Source organism: Penicillium samsonianum, assembly GCF_028829775.1.
Source record: "Penicillium samsonianum strain IBT 33392 chromosome Unknown utg000007l_segment0_segment0, whole genome shotgun sequence".
Taxonomy (NCBI): Eukaryota; Fungi; Ascomycota; class Eurotiomycetes; order Eurotiales; family Aspergillaceae; genus Penicillium; species Penicillium samsonianum.
In genome coordinates this window covers 310649-330746 of record NW_026643265.1, presented here as the reverse complement: position 1 = coordinate 330746, position 20098 = coordinate 310649, and the positions used below count along the sequence as shown (strand labels likewise).

Below are 20098 nucleotides of genomic sequence, written 5' to 3'. Positions count from 1 at the left end.
GCTGAGTAGTAAAATTGGATATCTTGATTTCAGTTGAAGGAAAATAGAACTTGAATATGAAAGAATATCTTGCGTCCTGGAGGCATCTTTTATATGTAGAGGGAAGATAATGCCAGGTCCTAGGAACTTCAGCCGGTAAATGTAACGCAGTCCAAAATCCAAAACTTGCAATTATTCTCAGACTGTCGTATATACTTGCCAAGAGACACTGCCTACTTGCTTACTGCATATATTGTACATCTCATCTACTCTGATTATGGTATCTTACAGATCGACACCTACGTAGACGCCGATCCTCAGGTTTAGTCTCCACCATTTAGAGCGGGTAGGGATCGGCTCGGGTCAGCGCGTGGTTTACCCCGAATCGGGTCTTGTACGTTGTAGGAATAGCATTCAACCTACTTTGAGACTCCTAGAACAGCCTATATTTACTTGGATTATAATTTGGCATTTTTTATTATTATTCTAGAGCGCACCAATTGACCCTATTTTGTTATAGCCCAAGGCTGAAAAGCTGCTTTCCTTTTTTAGGTGTCGTTTGCGCCAGGTTAATCCCTATGATGTAGTCAACAATGCGGAATACTCCTGATTCCTGAACATGATCCCTGCTCTCTGACCTACGGTAGCCCTGAGGACTACTGAGAGCCAATGAAGCTAAACGATACAGTACATAGCATACTCACGTGTAATATCTCAAACGCACACCCCGATGACCAGGGGAAAGGGAACCAATTCAGGAGTATACGCAGTAGAATACATAAAAGTAATTATACGCAGAAGTATCTGCAATTGTATACGGCAGCTAGTATACGGCAGCTCCAGGGCATAGCCCGGGGGCGGCTATACCCCAGATCGATTCGGTAGGCTAGTTCTGTTTGTCAGGCCTAGAAATCATCATCATCATCCAACGTAACAGATTTGTAAGACCCCTTAAAACCCGGTCCGATCTAGTTAAACCGCGCGCTAGCCCGTTGGTCAAAGCCTTGAATCCTAAATGAAAGTACTGGAGAGTAATTCTACAGATACGCGTTCATCAGCAAGATACAAGACAGCGCTGATCAGTATAGACTTGAGCAAGTAGGCAGTGGTTCTTGGCCAGTATTTTGTCGACATCGCTCCAACCTGTTGGAAGTATCTAGCCATATCGCATTTTCAGGTCCACTACGTTCGGTCAGGTTTAGTTTCTAAACTTGGCACTATCGCACTTTCAGATATAAAAGAAGCAAGCGCCAGCCAATTCTTACAGCATTCAACTACAATCAAGATACTCAATTCTATTACTCAACCTCTTATCTACCAAACCAACAACCATGCATCTCGGAAAGACCCTCGCGCTCTTCAGCCTCAGCTCTGGGGCCCTTTCATTCAAGATTCGCGCAATTTCTGGCAAGGATTGCTCTGGCGATGCTCAAGAAGTCAATGTGTGGGACAATACCTGCCGGGACATGGAAGTCTCAAAGACAAACTCTTTCCGAGTCCTCTCCTATGGAGCTCATCGTCAGCGAGCTGACTTCTATGAATATGGCGTGTGTCACGGACAAGTATGGACTGATTTCTGGGCGGATGGTGGAAGCGATACGTTTAAAAAGAATGCATGCATCACTTTGGACTTCCAATCGTCGGCCTATGGCTCTCGTTCATCTTAACTGCGGAATTGTAACCTCAAATGCTAGGCGAGCTTTCGCTTTCTCATTTAACATTTGTTTCAATTGCGAGGTCAAAACCAAAGAAACCTTCTAATGCTGCTATTATAAGTGTTAGGTCTGTGATATTTTAGGTCCGGGACATCGCTTGAGATTCAGGGCCGGTGGGTTATACTAGTCAATCTTAGCTTGGAATTGAAATTGATAGAGTTACTGTCCTTGATAATCCTCCATTGAGCTTGATACAACGTCTTTGAAATATAATAGTTTCCTGGTAGTACTATCAACAAGCCAAATGAATCAATGTTGGGAATCAACGTTGGGATGCAATGCAGATGTATACCACCTGGCACCTACACTTTATAGTCCGGAAAACATTTATAGTCCGGAAAAACCTTCATCCCGATAAGGCCCAATGAGGGGCATTTCATATGAAAATGGCGTGATTGGTGGGGCCTCCGACATCGTTTGTTCCTGGCCGGAACAGGCAGGCGGTCTCCCCTTGCATAACTCTATTGCCAATTGAGTCACAAAAAAAAAATATGCAGCCCGAAGTGGCACCAATGGTCTCCGCTTTCGCCGGTTCCCCCTCCAAAACCACTTCTCGCTCCCTTGCATTACATTGTACACTGTCTTTACTTATCTTGGCTCGACACTATGGCTACCACAGTTCTTGATTCAAATTTGCCAGTGACCGCGCAGGCCCACAGCAATTGGGTCGTGCAGAAATTCGGCGGCACTAGTGTGGGCAAGTTCGCGCGCAACATCATTAAGCAGGTGGTCCAGTATGACGCATTTTCTCGAATTCGACTTGACTTGATGGAGACTGACACTATTACAGACCCAGCCTTGTGAACAACAGAGTCGCCGTCGTATGTTCTGCGAGAAGCAGTTCTACAAAAGCTGAAGGCACAACCAACCGGTGAGTCATCGTGATGCTCTTCAACCATATCACAATTGAAATACTAATACCAGTTTCTTCGGAACAGGCTACTGCGAGCAGCGCGGGACGCTGAAAATCCTCGTTCGCGGCAATATCTGATATTGGTGGAAGCTGTTCGTTTGGAGCATGTTCAAGTCGCCCAGGAAGAATTGCACTCGGCAGAAATAAGAGATCAAGTGATTGCGGACATCACCGGAGAATGCGAACGAGTACTCAAGTTCCTTGAGGCCGCTCAGACCCTGGGAGAGATCAGTGCGCGCTGTGTGGACAAGGTGATGAGTACCGGTGAGAAGCTGAGCTGTCTGCTCATGGCCGCTCTACTACAAGACCGCGGGGTTGACTCGCAGTATGTGGATCTTGCAGAAATCATTGATTTCCCCATTGGTCCCCACGGCTTGGACCAGGACTTTTATAATACCCTGGCAGCAGCTTTCGGCAGCAAAATCGAGGCCTGCGGGCATCGAGTACCTGTGCTGACTGGGTACTTTGGTACCATCCCCGGTGGTCTGCTCGATCAGATTGGCCGTGGATATACAGATCTCTGTGCCGCCCTTGTCGCAGTCGGAACCCGCGCGCAGGAGCTGCAAGTGTGGAAGGAGGTAGATGGTATCTTTACCGCGGACCCGCGTAAAGTGCCAACGGCTCATCTGCTCCCAACCATCACCCCCGCCGAAGCCGCCGAATTGACTTTCTATGGATCCGAAGTTATTCATCCGTTCACCATGGAGCAAGTCATTCGCGCAAGGATCCCTATTCGCATTAAGAACGTCATGAACCCAAAGAACGCAGGAACCATTATCTTCCCTGACTCTGTGGCCGAATTAGAAAGAACCACACCAGGACATGATCCACGTCTCTTCCGGACCCGGAGTCCCAGTCTTGCGCATACACCGAAACGCCCGACCGCAGTCACTATCAAGCATAATATCCTGGTGATCAACGTGCATTCCAACAAGCGATCGCTTTCCCATGGTTTCTTTGCCGGCATTTTCTCCGTATTGGACAAGTGGCGCCTATCCATTGATTTGATCTCGACCAGCGAGGTCCACGTGTCCTTGGCCCTTCACTCAGAGATGCCCCTTTTGAATGGAAACGGACGGGATGAGTATCAGGTCATTGACGATGATCTCCAGGGAGCATTGAATGACCTGGAGAAATACGGGACTGTGGATATCATCCCTGAGATGGCCATTCTCAGTCTGGTGGGCAAGCAGATGAAGAATATGATTGGGGTCGCAGGGCGTATGTTCACCACACTCGGGGAGAACAGCGTGAATATCGAGATGATCTCGCAAGGTAAGCAAATAATTGCAGATCCCCACTCCCCCGCCCCCCTCGCTCTCTACTTTTGTACCCTTGACTGGGGCTAACTGGATCTTTCTTCCCCCCTCACAGGTGCAAGTGAAATCAATATCTCCTGCGTCATTGAAGAACGAGACGCCGACCGTGCCCTGAATATCATCCATACGAGCATGTTCACCTTCTTGGATTAAACGTCCCACATTTGCATTGAGCAAAAAGTCATTGTTGTTTAAGATATCCCTTGGGTTTTAATTGATAGAAAAAGGTTATGCATCCAGCCAAGTCGTGTCCCTCATAAAGACAGGGTGGCACGACTTTTGTTGGGAAAACCAAGCATAGGCTTTGTTTTTTGTGATGCATGGGCTTGGCGTTGTCTCCTTATTTTTTTTCCCAGTCCTTTTGTTTCGGTTAAAACAGAAGTCATGAAGCGTTTGTTTCATGAAGGATGATTCCTCTGGATGTTCTGAGATATTCAAAATACCTACATCGTATAGATCAGATTTCTTCTTTTTACTCCCTTTCCATTGTCTCTTTTGCTCCCTGAATAGAACTGAGTATAGGGAGTACTCCATACCTCCTGATCTGATAGTGAAAGGACTATCGATGACTGTAATCTGGTATTATTACTCCGTATTGGCTTTTGAAATGACTACTTGCTGGGTCCTTTCAATCTCGCTATTGGCATGCTGCCATTTACCAATCGTAAGACATGGGTTTAACCCGTCTTGGTCGTCACTGTCAATTAGCATTTCCTTTAGCTGGGTTTAGCCACCTAATGTCTCTCTCTAGTTTCGCTTGAAATTCTGAGACTGCCACCTCTAGTGTTACTTCCGGATTGTCCGTGAAGCCTTGTAGCACTGGCCTATCTTCTTCCTTACTACTGGCCTCCTCTCCCCTGATACTGGCTCTTTTATTTGTAACGGAGTGCCTATTTGGTTAATAGCGAGTGCTATTACGTATCTGAATTCTCCAATGGCTTGAGAATGGACGGGTGTTACCATATGCCATGTTGGCGGGAAATATTTACTTACATGCGACTTTTACATACGACTCTGAGCGCCCTCATACAAACGGCAAGAAAGGAAAGCCTGGGTAGAGGGAACATGGTACATACGTCCGGCGACCTAGGTACGGAGTACAGTGCATGAAATCTGTTACATGGGGTCTCTGATGTACAAGCAAGGGCATAGGGAAAGACACTAGGGATCTCCCCTAGATTCGAACAATAGATCCCCCGTTCTAGTTCCAATTCATTGCTCTGTGCTTTTATGTTGTACTCCACACTCTGTACGGAGTTCTGATTATTAGGTTCCGGCACCTGCAGACAAGTGTGCAGCACATGCGTTGTACGATGTAGGTCTGGAAAATCGATTGGCCCTTGAGGCACCCGAGAGCAATTGACCACTAGTCAAGGGCGTTGGGAGATCATGACAGCAGAAAAACAAGGGGTGAAAAGCAGCGACCGTTTCAGAGTTACATCGACACGTCCACATACCGGGGTGGCCGGGCCAATTGGGGTGCCAATGCTGGGATTTAAGAATAGTCGGTATCTAACATTGTCTCGGTCTAGATGGATTGAGTCGTATCATACTTGCAGGACTATATTGTACGATATATTCTGTAGACACTATATTGTCGCCCAAGACCTAAAGATAGATATTCCTGTATACTTCCAATATACTGCCATATATAGCTACAATATATGGTCAATAATCGAAGGCAATAATGAAGAACCTGACATACTCCGTTTATCCTCGGTGGATCAGATCGGCGCTAGAAAATGTGAGCAAGGGAGGGGACCCCCTTTGGTACCCAGATATGAATTTATATTACAAATAATACCACCCTGATATGCCCCACCTTTCATAGTAAAACGCGTGACGCGTCTATAAAATGACCATACGTTACATGTATTATCACCCTATCTCACTCCATCTTCGATCTCCCTCTCTCTCCTCCCCCCACCTTTCTTCTGCTCTGAGAAAAATTGAACATTTCTAGAATTCTATAATAATGATTTAGTCTCTTCCAAGGATTCATACAGAAGAAAGTGAAAAGAGAAAAAAAATTCTGGGCCTGATATCTCTCTCCCTTTGTCACAGAGCCCCGTTCCCGAGGTCTTTCTTCTTCCAAACCCGGTTTACTCTTCTAAGAGTCTTCTCTCTATCTTTTCCTGTACTCTCTGTATTCTTCTCTTCTTCATCCTCTCTATCCTCTATCTTCAGCTCCAGCAGTCCGTATCATATTTGGTTATTTTTCATTCCCAAATCCCACATCTCATCCACATATCTGTTATCTGTGCGGCCTGATTCGCGCCCCAACTGGGAAGTGTGACGCCTTAGCGCCTTGTGGCCCAACTTGTCTAAGCTGCATGACGGCCTGAGGTTGTTGGCTTTCCCTCTCGATCTACTACCATTGGCCCAATCGGAATTCTCTGCGCAGTCTCATCACACCTAAACACGGCTCGCTCGTGGTCGCAAACTCGGCCGGAGGCCTTGTTTTCAACAGTCGCGCTCCCCCCAAAGTCTGTTTACGCGTCATATGGTCCCTCTGGTGACTGGTGATATTGCGACTTGGTGTCCTATCGTTTAGGTTATGGGATCGACGCGTTCTACGGGCGCACACTATTCTTCAGTGCTAGCCCCATCAGCCCAGGAGATCATCAGATCGCAGCCCCGTCTGCAACCCTCACCGCTACCACTCCAGCCCATTCAGAACTTGTCTTCCCATCCGTCTTCGGGCCCGCACAGGCCATCGCCGACAAAAGGACTTCACCCTCAGGGCTCGCACCCGAGCCACGGAAAACTCGGTTTCGTCCCCATATCTGCTCCCACTCCTCCCATGTTTACCACCGACTCCCCAGTCAAGAAAGCGCCGTTCCCCATCTACTCTACAACCTCTATGCCACATTCTGCTCTCTTCACCACGTTCTCCAGCGTCAACCCCGAATCATCAAAAGAAAACCACCTTCCGGAAGAGCCATCCAATGACAGTTTCGCGGACTTCCCAGAGCCGTCTTATGAATCCAAACTTCCGATGAAGCGCACACTCATGGAGGCTGCGCCGCTCAAGGAGCGATCTAACAAGAAACAAAAGCGTGACGACGCGTCAATTGCTTATCTACCCGAACCGCAGGACATGCCGCCAGTGGAGGATGATGGCACCAAGCCTCCGTACAGCTATGCTACCTTGATCGGGATGTCAATCTTGCGCGCAAACAACCGGCGCTTGACGCTAGCGCAAATCTATAAATGGATCTCCGATACCTTCTCATACTACAAGAACAGCGACCCCGGTTGGCAGAATAGCATCCGACACAATCTCAGTCTCAACAAGGCATTCATTAAGCAAGAGCGACCCAAGGATGACCCTGGCAAGGGTAACTACTGGGCCATTGAGCCTGGCATGGAGGCACAATTCCTCAAAGACAAACAAGTTCGCCGCGCTACCATGTCCAGCCTTCCTCTTCCTGCTGCTCCTCAGAGAGATCTTATCCCTCAGTCGCAAACCGCAAGTACTACGACCTGGATGGTGCCACCGCAGCCCGCTTATCACCCGCCACCTCATCACGCGCCTGCCCCCAGGCCGCCTCCAAATGATTTGTCTTCGGATGCTACATTACCTGCGTCTGACCCTGCTCTTCAAGATGATGCGGACGAAGTTGTTCCGGTTCCTGCGCCACGCGCAGCGCCTCGCTCCTCCCCGTCGCAGACAATTCGCTCATCTCCTCCAATCGCTCCTCCCCGATTCGCCCGCCAGGGTACCCCTCCAACTCCTACTCAATCTGGCCCTACCCCCGCGCCTCGCCCGCGCAAGCGCAAGTCGATTACTATGAATGACAGTGGTTATTTCTCGTCATTGGAGTCATCGGCTCTCAGACCTAACAAGGCTGGACATATCTTGACATCTGATCTGGATATCGAGCCTCCGCGTATCAAGCGCGGCCGTGCCGAGGAAGAGATTGCGCGCATGCGCAGCTCATCTCACGATGTTAGCCCTGGTCAGCCAGCAGCTCGCAAAAACCCCAACCCACCCATCGGTTCATCGCCTCTTCGCAGCCAGTATGTGAGCATGCAGCCGCCTCCGTTGACGCCTATCATCAAGTTTAAGAAGCCTGCCAGGCCACCACCATCTGTGTCTCCCAATACCAACCTGCGAAACCATCGCCGAAAGATCCAACAAATGGTCAACTCGCCCATCAAACATTTAGGCCTTTCTGAGGATGCTCTTCCTTGGAGCCCGGCTTTCAATCTCCAGGACGAGACCTATACCCCTAACGACCATTTCCATACCTCTTTCGATGTTTTCGCGGATCCTGGATCAACACAGGTATCCTATGGATCTCCCGAGAAGCGCTCGGTGAAACGCCCGCGAAACGACAGTGGCAACACTGTACTTTCGGATATCACTTCGGTGAACATTAATAGCCGGCTTGGTATGCCCTCGTTGTCCCGTTCCAAGTCCTCAATCTTCCCCGAGTCGCCGTCTAAGCTCCCAGACACGAACCGCTTCGGAGATGCGGGCCAGGAAGATTTCTTCTCGTTCCACCTTTTCGATGAGAGCAATGACAGCCCAGGTGAAGTCGATGGTGTTGATCTCTTGCAGGGCTTCCAAAAGATTGGAGGCATGAGCAAGGATGACACCCTGAAGCCCAGGGCGCTTCATCGACCACAATTGGGCCGCACCAATACGACCTTGTTTTAAGACGCTCTCAGTTCATGATTTGTTTTTGTCACAGGGTTGGGATCTCTGGGAGACCCACCTTGTTCGATTTGGTTTTTATTGTCAATTCTTGCACTATTCTCCTCCTGCCTTTGTCGCCCCGCAACCTTTGTTTCTTGAGTTTTGGATTGTATCCTGGAGTTGGTTCTCAGCGACGTTTCCAAGGTCTTGTGGGCGGTGTTTTTCTTTGGAGTTTGGGCTGCGCCGATGGAGCCGGTTCTGACGTTTCCTTCACTGAGCCCAGGATGGCCTGGTTACGATATTAATGACGATGCTAAGATGTACATGCAAGCGATGGTTTTTATGATTTGGGTATCGGGGTTGGGGCTATCTTTATGGGAAACTACTGGGGACACACATTGAAGGCGTTCTTTGATATAATGTATGTAGTTAACAATTGAAAGTCATTATTTGTCTCCTTATCAAACTGTGTCATGAGCCATTCAAGCTTTGAAGGGTATCTGATTGACCCGATGAATGGATCTAATAGAGTAAAAAAAAACATAAAACAGAAATGCATAGTACCGAAACGCCCTGTCCGATGGATGCGTGTGGTTGACAACCCCAATACACCTGCCTCCCGAGGTCCCCGATCAAATTGGAACCTTCGAGTCACCGACCAACCTCAGCCTCTTTTTAGTCGCTGCTTCCACAGCCGTTGCAGCCACAGCTGACACACTGAATCGTCTGGTCCTCCTTGAGCTGCGCCTTGGGCACTCGGCAGATACATGTGGAATTGAAATTCGTCTCTTTCGTTTGGACACAGCGCAGGCAACACAGCTAGGGGAAATCAGTTAGTCCACGTCCTAAATAAAAGTTCTCCCAAAGGCAAACTAACCTTCTCGTAGCCTTGCTTCTTCCACTTAGCAATCAAGTTGGCATCGGCATACTTGTTCTTGAGCAGGAAATCATATAACTCCTTCGAGATCGCTTCTTTCTCGTAGTAAAGATCATAGATGTATCGTGAGCCTGTTAAAGAGGGGCAAAAGTCAGTAAAACCGTATATCTCGACGCCGCGGAGAGGAGCAACTCGTACGTTGATGGCTGATTTGGAATATGGGCCAGAGAACTTCATATTTCTTCTTTCCTTCATGCGATGCATTCTCCGCATCCTTCATTTTGTTGCTGAATTCCAGCAGGGTATCTTCGAGATCGTCGAAGCCCGCGGGAGGCGGTTTGCGATTGCGGGAAGTGCGGATCGGAGGCATGGCGGGCGATATGTTACAGATGAGGATAATGAAATAGATGTGATGTGATATTCAAAGCGATCGTGTTCGATCTGACACCGTGTCGGCAAGGTGTTTTCTCTTCAGTGTTCAATGAGAAACGAAGGACGCAAGTTGCTATCGATAGGGAAAACTGCGCGTCATTTTTGTGCCGCTTTTCACCGCCTTTGATTTTGAATTGCGGACATCCTCCAGCTACCATCCATTGCCTTGCTGTTATCTTATTCTCCGTATCCCATTTCACCTCAATTGCTACTCGCATCTTCTATACCGTCATTATGGAACAACAGCTCGATCTCACCAAGCTCTCCGAGAGCGATAAGAAGGAGCTCAACCAGGTCCTCACCAACGAGGCTCAGAAGTCCAACATTCAGCAGAGTAAGTGTCCATCTTTATATTCGGACATATTAAGGATCTATACTTTATCATCTATACGATCTGGATTCTGATCCTAGCGCTTAATATCTCTACCCCCTGGAATCAATCCATAGCTAACATCAATCCCTTCCAGCTGTCCACCACCTGAACGAAGTGTGCTGGGAAAAGTGCATCACCAGCAAGATCACCTCCGGCACCCTCGATAAGTCTGAGGAGACATGCGCACAGAACTGTGTTGACCGGTGGATGGATACCAGTCTGTCCATCCTGTCCAAGCTGGACAACATGCGCGGCGGCCCCGGTCACTAAGGGTTTGTCTGTCTTGTGTTCTCGGTTTCTGCTATTGCTGTTTCTGATCGCTGTCTGGATGTGATGCATGTCTATGGATATCAATCACTGTTCATGAAGACTGTTTGGATTTGAGCCTGTCAGGCTCTACTTTTGCTTCTTGGACAGCGGTTGGACGGTTTTATTTTGGGGTTTATGGATGGATAGACGGATTGTGGAACCATCACTTGTATACTAGAGTGTCAATTTATGAACCATGTTGTCTTGTACAATATATGTTGGATTTGTTTGTGGGGATGTTGTTTGTAGAACAAGTGTATTATCGATGCTACCATGTCCTGGATTATGTGAAGGATGGTGAGAACACGCAATGAAGGCCAGATTAGTTGGAGAATTACTATATGTAGACTAGGTATAAAAAGCAAATATGGGAACTAGGGTAACTACAAAGGTCTGGCCATGTGGAAAGCAGGTGTATAAAATTGGCAAGGTTAGCTCTTGTCCCAATGCACTATAAGACCATTCGGCCATTTACACCATCTCTGATCAACGTAGACTAGAGAAATCTACAACAATAGGGCACACTACTAGGTGGTCTGGAACATGTCTTAGCCATTACAGGACCGACAAGTCCGGCGATTCTTCTGGAATCGTGCATTTCACTTTCACAAGTTATGTTCTTTTTGATCATTCAGCCCGGCTGGTATTTTAGCATCACCGCAGTGTAAAACAAAGTTCGCCAAAACCCTAAGAAATCCCTTTTCGAGCATTCCCCGCTTAGACAATGGCCAACTTGGTGGCGGCAATGTCAAGAGCATCGACATCGGGGGTAAGACGGGCGAAGGCCTTCTTGGTTCCGTCAGGGCTGAAGAGTGTGTTAGCTTTCAATCCACCTATATGTCCAAAAAAAAAAAGTAAAACTTACCGGATAAGAGTGTTGATCTTGACGGTGTCAACATCGTACAGCTTCTTAAGAGCCTGCTTAATCTGGCGCTTGTTGGACTTGACGTTGACGATGAAGACGAGGGTGTTGTTCTCCTCGATCTTCTTCATGGCGCTCTCGGTGTTCAGGGGGTACAGAACAATCTTGTTGAAGTCCAGAGCGGGGCCGTGGTTGACGGACACGCGGGGGTACTTGGGGGACCGCGACAGCTGGAGGGTCTTGGGGCGGTGGAAGGTGGCCGAGGTGCGGACCTTGCGGGACTTGTGAAGCTGTTGCCACAACCGCGTTAGCGATAGGCTCCAAAAGGGTTTCTTTGGTCTGCTTCATCTTTTGCTACGTACCGAAGCGCCCTTGGCAACCGCCTTGGCGGCGGCGTTGGCCTTGTTCTTGCCTGTAGAGAATATTTCGTTAGCCTGGTGATCCAAAAAAATTCCAAAAAAGTTCGCCAATATATTGCCATTTGTGAATTTGCCGGCGTGGATGTGGTAGGTCGAGGATTCTGTGGCGGAGTCGCATATTCGAGATCGGTAGGCATATGGCGATGCAGATGTGTTCTGCGACATGTCCTGCCTGGTATTTCCGACTCTTTGCGAGGTGATCTCCAAATATCGAAATTTTTGAATCCGAATGTCTTCCTCCACTTCCACACGGCGAATTCACAAATGGCAACGCGGCGATCGCAATAGGAAGAGCGCATAGTTATTTGAACATACCGGTCTTGTTGTCGGAGGGGGCCATGGCTGTCGTCGGTCGCTGTCGATGATGGATTATCGCAGTGTCAAAAGTCGAACGGATTTGGAGTGGTCTTCGCTTAGCGAAAACCCTAGTGCTGTGTGTGGGTCAGGTGACCTGCTGTCCGCCGGATCTGGTATTTTTGGTATTTTTCAGTACAAAGTCGTACGGTACGGTTACTTTTTGGTCCAATCAGAATTAATATCGTATTTGGCACTCTTTTCATTTTCTTGAACAGCTTTCTTTGCATACCAGCGACCTCCTCTCCTTTCTGTATAGTCGGTCTTCAAAGTGAACCGAAGAAACTCCATATTCTTGACATTTGCATCTATCATTCTAATCTTTCAATTCGTCGCGATCGTAAAGGACATGGCTCCCCAAAAACGATCCAAGAGGCCGATGTTATTGTCGCATAGTCGGCCTCGCATTGTCAAGTCCAAGGACGCTGCTCTTTCAGCAAAGGCTACACGCACTCTTATTCGATCCCATCATCGACTTCTCAAAGTCCGGGCTCAGGCTCTGACCGCCGGGGACGAAGCCCGAGTCAGCAGTATTGACGCTCAAATCGAAGCCAATGGCGGTCTCGAAAGCTATCAGATCGCCAGTAAGCTAGGCCAGTCGATGGACCGCGGTGGTGATTCTAGCAAAGTCCTCATCGACTGGATCAAGCCGCAACTGAAGCAATGGAACAACACCATTCCAAAGCTCCAGGTCCTTGAAGTTGGAGCTCTAAGCACCAAAAACGCCTGCTCTACGCACCCGGCCTTGGATGTCACCCGGATCGACTTGAATTCCCAAGAGCCAGGGATTCTAAAGCAAGATTTCATGGAACGACCTTTGCCCTCCAGTGATGATGAACGTTTCAACATGATTAGTCTGTCATTGGTGCTCAACTATGTTCCTGATGCTACGGGACGGGGTGAAATGCTCAAGCGTTGTGTCAAGTTCTTGACGTCAAAATCCCCTATTGAACTCGTTCCCAGTCTCTTTCTGGTATTGCCTATCGCATGCGTGGACAACTCGCGCTACCTCAACGAAGAAAGACTAGGTGAAATCATGACTTGCCTGGGCTTCCGTCTAACACAAAGCAAGCGGACTTCAAAGCTGGTCTTTCATCTCTGGGAACACACAGGTACCTACGCGCCCAAGAATTTTAAGAAGGAAGAGTTGAGGTCCGGCAAAACAAGAAACAATTTCGCCGTCATTCTCAACAAGAAGTGATTATCTGCATGCAAAAACAAAATGCTATTATACTCCATGTACAATGCTGCAGGTGGAAACTAGTTTGCAGAGAGCATGTCTTGTGGCAAGAAGGCCCAGACAGTTCCCACGGCTGCCAATATCGAGGAGATGATGAGCAGAATCCAATCAAGGATGTACTCGCCTCGACCGATATCCTTTCCAAAGATCTTGAGATAAAATGCAAGAGGGAAGATGATACAGATCGTGAAGCACAAGAACGATCCCAAGAAAGCCATGATACGGTCGAAAGCCGGGAAGATAATTGCCAAAATAACAATCATGGCCACTACAAAAACGCGGACCATTGCTCGTGAGATTTTTTGTAGAGTCTCCGAGCCGTTTTCAGCAGGCACATGGCCCCCTCCGAGTCCACAAAGAACTTCAAATGTGGCCACAAGAGGCCGAGCACTATGTTCTTGTCAGCAGTGTCCGAGGACAAATGAAGGCATTGGACTCACTTCAATGGCACTTTCGTGAGCGGGATGATCGAAATGAAAACCACAATACAGACGGATAAGGACTGTGGGTAGCTGGTGATAGTGAGAATGTTCGCAGTGATTTCGTCGCGGACGATATCGCCAAACATGAGCCAACCAATGATCGCCATTGAGCAGTCCAAAGTAAACTGTTAACTCGTTAGAATCGAACTTAATCCTAGTCACTTGATGTTCTTACTGTAAAGAGATAGGTCACCCAAAGGCTCTTCCCGTATTTCTGAGGGTGCCGCATATCTCTGTAGATGTTAGGGAAGACACCGTGGCCACCCCATGGTGCTTTTCAACGAGTTAGCCTTATAATCACAATTCCTTTTGGTTGTTAACTCACACATAATAAGACCAAAACTCAGAGGGACAGTAGCCCAGTTTTCAGGGAAGAGGAATGTATTAGCTGGCTGCCGCAAGGAGCCCGGTGCATCTGACTTGATAAAGCCATCGATGCAAATGAGTACCACGACTTCGAGCGTCAGTTCCATCTATCAGCCCCAGCTCGGAAGAAGACTTACTTGATGTGCACGAAATTATACCCAATATGCTGGTAATACTCAGGAATCGTAGCGGCAGGAAGTTGAGCGGAAGAAGAACAACTCCACAGACGATCTTCCATTGGAGGATGCTCAATCCTGGTACCAGGGCATATAAACTGTCTGCAAAGAGCACAACCAGCGCCACGCATGCTCCTAAAAGTTCCAAGCAGAACAAGAAACTGGTTATCAAACGGGCATGTTGCCCGAAACTGATATAAGCCAGATCGGCATACGTGACAACGCTCTGGTCGACATCCAGACATTTAGCCAGAATTTTGGCTGTATAGGAAGTAGTAACTGCCGAGAAGATAAGGAATAACAATCCCAAAACCCACCCGGCATGCTTCATCGCCAATGGAAGACTCAAAAGGCCGATACCAATTAGCACATTGACCGAGTTGAAGATAGTCTGCGGAAGAGTGGATTGCCCCACGATGATATCAACCTCGGTCCCATCTTCCTGTTGAACATGTTTGACAAGCAATGGGCCCCGATCCAAATCTCCAGACCCATCCACATGCACATGAGGATGGTGCTCTCGGTGGAATTGAATCGCATGCCGCCGCGTCGACTCGCTCACCCGTGAGGAGATACTGCCATACGAAGTCGCAAAAGTTCTATCAAACGACGAAGCAAGCAGGCCAGTACTAGGAAGTGCCCTCTTAGAAGACTCAGGCGCTCGTGAGTCCCCATCATCCTGGTCCGAGTCCGAGTCCCCTCGAAGCAGAGGCCGGTCCACATCCGAGTGCCGACCCCAGGATGGAGAGCTTCTTGACCCATATTCTTGGCCAGTAGCAATGGCGAATTCATCGTCCGAGTCCGCAGAGACAAACGACGACCGCCGTGGGAGGACTTCCGGGAAGGCCGCGGCTCTCTGCCAAGATCGCGCGAAATTGTCTATACTGTTAGGACCCCCGCTTGGCGGACTCGAATTGAGTACGACGACGACCTGCGCAGAGTAGTTAGCTAACGATCTGGCTTTTGTCAACAACAGAAGTCACATACCTCTGTCTACCGCCCATCTCCGACTCGGCGGTCGGACTCCCACGATCTAGATGGCCATAATCGTAGGAGCTTGGTGTCGCAGCCGGTATCCTCAGTGAGCCATAGACCGGTTCACTGTCGTGATCTTCATCTGTTCTTTCGGCCCTTGACATATTTTCCCGTTACCACGAAGGTAGTAGGAGCAGTGACCGTGGAGATATATGAGGATTCCAAGTTGGGGTTCCCGAGGTGAAGTGCAGGAAGGGAAGTCAAAGCTAAAGAAAAGGAAAAACTCCCCTCACTTATCACATGGAGATAGCTTCCAGGGAGAGATAAGAGGCGAGAACAACCTTCTGCGATATTGAAAAGAGCTTAGCGTCAAAAAGAGCTTCCGCTAGTGTGGGGTGCGGATCACAGAGATTTGATAAGCTAGAGATTTTTATGTGACTAATTGAATGGGCATTTGGAATTAATTAGTGGACTTGATATATCTATGCAGGTGGATAGATCATTTTTGCTATTCTTTCTCTTCTTTCTATATAACGCAGTCATATCAGCACACTTACATGGATGCACCTTCTAACCCAACGAGGACCTAGCATTGTGTTTTTAGGAAAAACCCAGTACATAGGAGAGATGTATTGGACATGTTTTGCAACATATGTACTATGCCAAGTCCAGCATTGGTACATATGTATCCATGGATACTCGATGCTTCCAAGGTTAGCATGCAGTGTATAGCCCACGGGCGGTATATAGTAAACTTTGGAAGTAGTAGAAGGACACGAAGAATGTACCTGTACCTGACCACGCGGCTGTTGGGCCATAACCCGGCAAGTACCAGATACGTCACGGGTAGCCCTGGCTTACCTCAGCGTGCCAGCCGACCCCTCGAACAAACTTGGCCGTGTATGTCCAACCCCACGAGGAAATTTGCTGTCGCTTTTGAACGTCATATTCAGTAAAGGTATGTACTCTCCGTTGTTGAATTTATGAGTATTTAAGAAACAAAATACCATTATTCACTTTTTGCACTTTTTTTTTCACCTACTAACTGATCTTAGGTGTAAAACAGGCAAGCCTAAATCTTTGTTCGCGACTCCCGCCCCATTACTGACCGAGTCTTCAGGCGTCCGCAGGGCCTCCGATAACTCTCCCCCCTGATCAACTGTCGCTTCGCCAAGATGAGCGCCCCTCCGCCGAACGAAGCTGAGAAGAATATCGAGATCTGGAAGGTCAAGAAGCTGATCAAGCGTCTTGAATCCGCTCGTGGAAATGGAACATCTATGATTTCGCTCATTATCCGTGCGTTGTCACTGCCCCCGCCACTTACTGTTGCCGCTAACATGCCAATTTAGCCCCCAAGGATCAGATTAGCAGAGCAGCCAAGATGTTGGCTGAAGAGTATGTACGTGAAACCATATCCCTCCGATTTGTCTGCGCCGAACGCCGCCTAATCGCACAATAGGGTACCGCCTCCAACATTAAGTCTCGAGTGAACCGACTTTCCGTGCTGTCGGCCATTACCTCTACTCAACAGCGTCTGAAGCTCTACAATAAGGTCCCTCCCAATGGACTGGTTGTGTACTGTGGTGAAATTATCACCTCGGAAGGAAAGGAGCGCAAGATTAACATCGACTTCGAACCGTTCAAGCCCATTAACACCTCCCTCTACCTTTGTGACAACAAGTTCCACACTGAGGCATTGAGTGAGCTTCTCGAGGCTGATCAGAAGTTCGGTTTCATTGTCATGGACGGTAACGGTACTCTGTTCGGTACTCTCAGTGGCAACACTCGTGAGATCCTTCAGCGTCTCTCTGTTGATCTGCCCAAGAAGCACGTGAGTGCCCCTACTGATTGAGTACGACGTTCGTCCATACTGATCCCATACAGGGCCGTGGTGGTCAATCCGCTCTGCGTTTCTCGCGTCTCCGTGAGGAAAAGCGTCACAACTACGTCCGCAAGATCGCCGAATTGGCTGTTCAGAACTACATCACCAACGACAAGCCCAACGTCGCCGGTATTGTGTTGGCTGGTTCCGCCGATTTCAAGAACGATCTTAACCAGTCCGACCTGTTCGATGGTCGTCTGCAATCCAAGGTTATCAAGATTGTCGATGTTTCTTACGGTGGCGAGAACGGGTTTAACCAGGCCATTGAATTGGCTGGCGAGACCCTGAGCAACGTCAAGTTCGTTCAGGAGAAGAAGCTTATTGGCCAGTACTTCCAGGAGATCAGTCAAGATACCGGCAAGGTCTGCTACGGTATTGAAGACACCCTCAAGGCAATGGAGCTTGGTGCAGCTGAAATCTTGATCGTTCACGAAAACTTGGAAATCACCCGCTGGGTCATGAAGAACGCAGAAGGCGCTCAGGTTATCGTCCACACGAACAAGTCCCAGGAATCCAACAAGGACCTCTTCCAGGACAAGGAAACTGGATTGGATATGGAGGTTATCGAATCAGGCTCTTTCCTCGAATGGCTTGCCGAGGCCTACAAGGACTTCGGTGCCAACCTGGAGTTCGTGTCTGATCGATCTGGCGAAGGAAACCAGTTCGTCAAGGGATTCGGTGGTATCGGTGCCATTCTCCGATACAAGGTCAACTTTGAACAGCTTGCCGACCACAGCGATGATGACGAGTTCTACGACGGTATGTCTCCTTCCTTTTTCGTGTTTATGTTGATACTGACTTCTCTGCAGATTGACGGTATTGCCCCCTCGCAGAGAGCGAGGATGAACGGCCAGAAGCTCCCGCGGCGAGTCTTTTGACGGCTCGCCCCGTGGATCATGCAGGCGGCTCCCGCGATGGAACCAAGGCATCCGTAAAGGATAACCAAAAAAGGCCTGGTCCACGCTCCGTGAAGCTGCTCAGAGGTGAGACATCCAGCTAAACTATTACTCGGAGGTTCAGCTCTAATGTTCGAGTACAGTGTCGTCCAAGCTCCAAGATACGCACACTGAGGTCACCTCGGTGTCTGAGATGAAGATGAGGTTTAAATTGCAATTTGAAAGGTTGGGTGCAGTAGTCTGCAACGTTTGGTCATGCACCGCTGCTTGCACTGCTTGCTCTATGTAAGCCGGACGGCGTTGGATTGTTTTATTTCTCAGCCAGTTCTGTCGTTTCATCTCTGAATGGCATTTTCTGGTACTTCGCTCGTTATTTGCTCGTTATTGAAAAAAAGCACCCGAAAGGGTTGATATAGAAGGTGCTATTTATTGTTTATTACGTCTTTTGTTCTATCTTGCGGTGTACACTTTGTCCAAAGCATCGACATTTTTATTTCATTTATTCGTATAGTAAACCGAGATATCTTCAACATATGACATGACACTTTTAGTGCACATGCAAAATCATCAATGCGTTGCTCTCAATTAAAAAGACCAAGATGAGTATCCAAGTAGAACAAGTCAGTCGAGTCAAGCATTGCTTGCACTTAGCTGATCTTTCCAGGTCCCCAAATCCCTACATGTCTCAGTGACTTTGCGCAAATCATTGAGAGCCTTGTGGACTGCCTCTTTGTTCTCATCCGAGGGTGTCCTTCCACACTCAACGAAAAAGATATACTGCCACGGCTTCTTTAGACTCGGCCTTGTGTTAATGCTTGTAAGATTCAAGCCATGAGCCTTGAAGATCAACAGCGCATTTGCCAATGCACCGGGAGATGAATGATCAATCGTGAAAGTAATCAAAGTCTTGTGCGTGGTTTCAAAGGCAATCTCGCCTTCCAAAGTAGGCGGGTTCGGCTGCTCGAATTTGAGCTGGGCAGTTCGCTCATCAAGCACATTTCTGAAGATCAGGAAACGGGTAGTGTTGTCTGCTCGGTCCTCGATGTTTTCCACGAGAATGTCCGTCCCGTGTTGTTCTGCCGCGAAGCGATTGGCAATGGCAGCGCCTCGTTCCGTTGTCTCCTTGGAGACAATCTCAGCCGCCTTGGATGTGGACGTGACATCCTGTCTTTCGACGCCTTTGAAATATTTGTTCAAGAAAGTTTCGCACTGGCCCCATGCCTGCGAGTGGGTGTATAGCTTGGTTATCGAGCCGTCATAGTCTGCCCAACCACCGGGGAATGTGCCCTTGCGCACCATCAGACAGTGGTGAACTGTCAGGTAATATTCCCCGCATACTTTCACGTCTTTATATAAACCGTCCCGGTCTGCCAGGAGATCTAATGTCTGCATCACAGAGCCATTGGTCGAGTTCTCGCACGGAATCACAGCGTAGTCGGCTTCTTTCTTTTGGAGAGCGGCGAAGGCATCTGGGAATGAGACTTGAGGTTGTAGATCGGCGGATAGTTTGCAAAAGGACTCTGCAGCAGCCTAGAACAGGGATCAATAATCAAGCTAAGTTGCATTTGCAAGGATGTGGGGTATAGTTTGTACCTGATGCGAAAAGGACCCCAGCGGGCCGAGGAAGGCGACTCTCAAGCGAGCCATTGTGATTGAGGTATGGAGTGGTCTTTTCCGTGTCAACTGCGCTGAGCCTATTTGAATTAAATCAAATATGACTTGTCATCTCATCGACAGGCGACATCGGGTCTCCGAGCGGTGTGGGCTGAATTCCTATCGTTGTGGAAGTTCCGACATAGGCAATGAGCGACAGACAAACAAATCAAACGCGGGATGAGTCTATTGCTTCAAATGAACTTGCGATTTGATAATCGTCCAGTACAG

At 48.4% G+C, this 20098-nt stretch overlaps 10 protein-coding genes across 10 annotated transcripts; 6 read left to right on the top strand and 4 right to left on the bottom strand.

The window, feature by feature from the left end:
- Positions 1–1310: 1310 nt before the first annotated feature.
- On the top strand, positions 1311–1646 carry N7471_010932 (uncharacterized protein; the record flags this gene model as incomplete). Its single annotated transcript, XM_057283651.1, has 1 exon — positions 1311–1646. The coding sequence occupies one exon, from the start codon at positions 1311–1313 to the stop codon at positions 1644–1646; it is 336 nt and encodes a 111-aa protein (XP_057129917.1).
- Positions 1647–2300: 654 nt separating this feature from the next.
- On the top strand, positions 2301–4079 carry N7471_010931 (aspartate kinase; the record flags this gene model as incomplete). The annotated part of the gene is made up of 4 exons (XM_057283650.1): positions 2301–2428; positions 2485–2565; positions 2633–3882; positions 3982–4079. 4 exons carry the CDS (start codon positions 2301–2303, stop codon positions 4077–4079), a joined length of 1557 nt encoding a protein of 518 aa, XP_057129916.1.
- Positions 4080–6483: 2404 nt separating this feature from the next.
- On the top strand, positions 6484–8592 carry N7471_010930 (forkhead box transcription factor; the record flags this gene model as incomplete). The annotated part of the gene is made up of 1 exon (XM_057283649.1): positions 6484–8592. One exon carries the CDS (start codon positions 6484–6486, stop codon positions 8590–8592), a length of 2109 nt encoding a protein of 702 aa, XP_057129915.1.
- Positions 8593–9246: 654 nt separating this feature from the next.
- Positions 9247–9818, bottom strand: N7471_010929 (BUD31 family protein; the record flags this gene model as incomplete). Its single annotated transcript, XM_057283648.1, has 3 exons — positions 9247–9390; positions 9449–9579; positions 9647–9818. The coding sequence occupies 3 exons, from the start codon at positions 9816–9818 to the stop codon at positions 9247–9249; spliced, it is 447 nt and encodes a 148-aa protein (XP_057129914.1).
- A 232-nt stretch (positions 9819–10050) lies between these two features.
- On the top strand, positions 10051–10818 carry N7471_010928 (Tim10/DDP family zinc finger protein). Its single transcript, XM_057283647.1, has 2 exons — positions 10051–10214; positions 10348–10818. The coding sequence occupies exons 1-2, from the start codon at positions 10115–10117 to the stop codon at positions 10521–10523; spliced, it is 276 nt and encodes a 91-aa protein (XP_057129913.1). The 5' UTR covers positions 10051–10114; the 3' UTR covers positions 10524–10818.
- Positions 10819–11279: 461 nt separating this feature from the next.
- Positions 11280–12183, bottom strand: N7471_010927 (60S ribosomal protein uL23; the record flags this gene model as incomplete). Its single annotated transcript, XM_057283646.1, has 4 exons — positions 11280–11367; positions 11428–11714; positions 11787–11836; positions 12159–12183. The coding sequence occupies 4 exons, from the start codon at positions 12181–12183 to the stop codon at positions 11280–11282; spliced, it is 450 nt and encodes a 149-aa protein (XP_057129912.1).
- A 363-nt stretch (positions 12184–12546) lies between these two features.
- On the top strand, positions 12547–13398 carry N7471_010926 (25S rRNA (adenine2142-N1)-methyltransferase; the record flags this gene model as incomplete). Its single annotated transcript, XM_057283645.1, has 1 exon — positions 12547–13398. The coding sequence occupies one exon, from the start codon at positions 12547–12549 to the stop codon at positions 13396–13398; it is 852 nt and encodes a 283-aa protein (XP_057129911.1).
- Positions 13399–13457: 59 nt separating this feature from the next.
- N7471_010925 (putative transporter) lies at positions 13458–15600 on the bottom strand (the record flags this gene model as incomplete). The annotated part of the gene is made up of 6 exons (XM_057283644.1): positions 13458–13827; positions 13878–14044; positions 14095–14192; positions 14245–14373; positions 14423–15392; positions 15445–15600. The coding sequence occupies 6 exons, from the start codon at positions 15598–15600 to the stop codon at positions 13458–13460; spliced, it is 1890 nt and encodes a 629-aa protein (XP_057129910.1).
- Positions 15601–16611: 1011 nt separating this feature from the next.
- On the top strand, positions 16612–18503 carry N7471_010924 (translation termination factor eRF1; the record flags this gene model as incomplete). Its single annotated transcript, XM_057283643.1, has 6 exons — positions 16612–16732; positions 16786–16835; positions 16896–17267; positions 17321–18077; positions 18152–18301; positions 18358–18503. The coding sequence occupies 6 exons, from the start codon at positions 16612–16614 to the stop codon at positions 18501–18503; spliced, it is 1596 nt and encodes a 531-aa protein (XP_057129909.1).
- Positions 18504–18844: 341 nt separating this feature from the next.
- On the bottom strand, positions 18845–19861 carry N7471_010923 (prephenate dehydratase PHA2; the record flags this gene model as incomplete). Its single annotated transcript, XM_057283642.1, has 2 exons — positions 18845–19744; positions 19808–19861. The coding sequence occupies 2 exons, from the start codon at positions 19859–19861 to the stop codon at positions 18845–18847; spliced, it is 954 nt and encodes a 317-aa protein (XP_057129908.1).
- Between the last annotated feature and the right edge of the window lie 237 nt (positions 19862–20098).

Coding starts and splice junctions, on each gene's coding strand:
- N7471_010928 (XM_057283647.1), top strand. CDS start 10,115: ATGGAACAACAGCTCGATCTCACCAAGCTCTCCGAGAGCGATAAGAAG. Junction 10,215..10,347: donor GAAGTCCAACATTCAGCAGA/GTAAGTGTCCAT, acceptor AATCCCTTCCAG/CTGTCCACCACCTGAACGAA.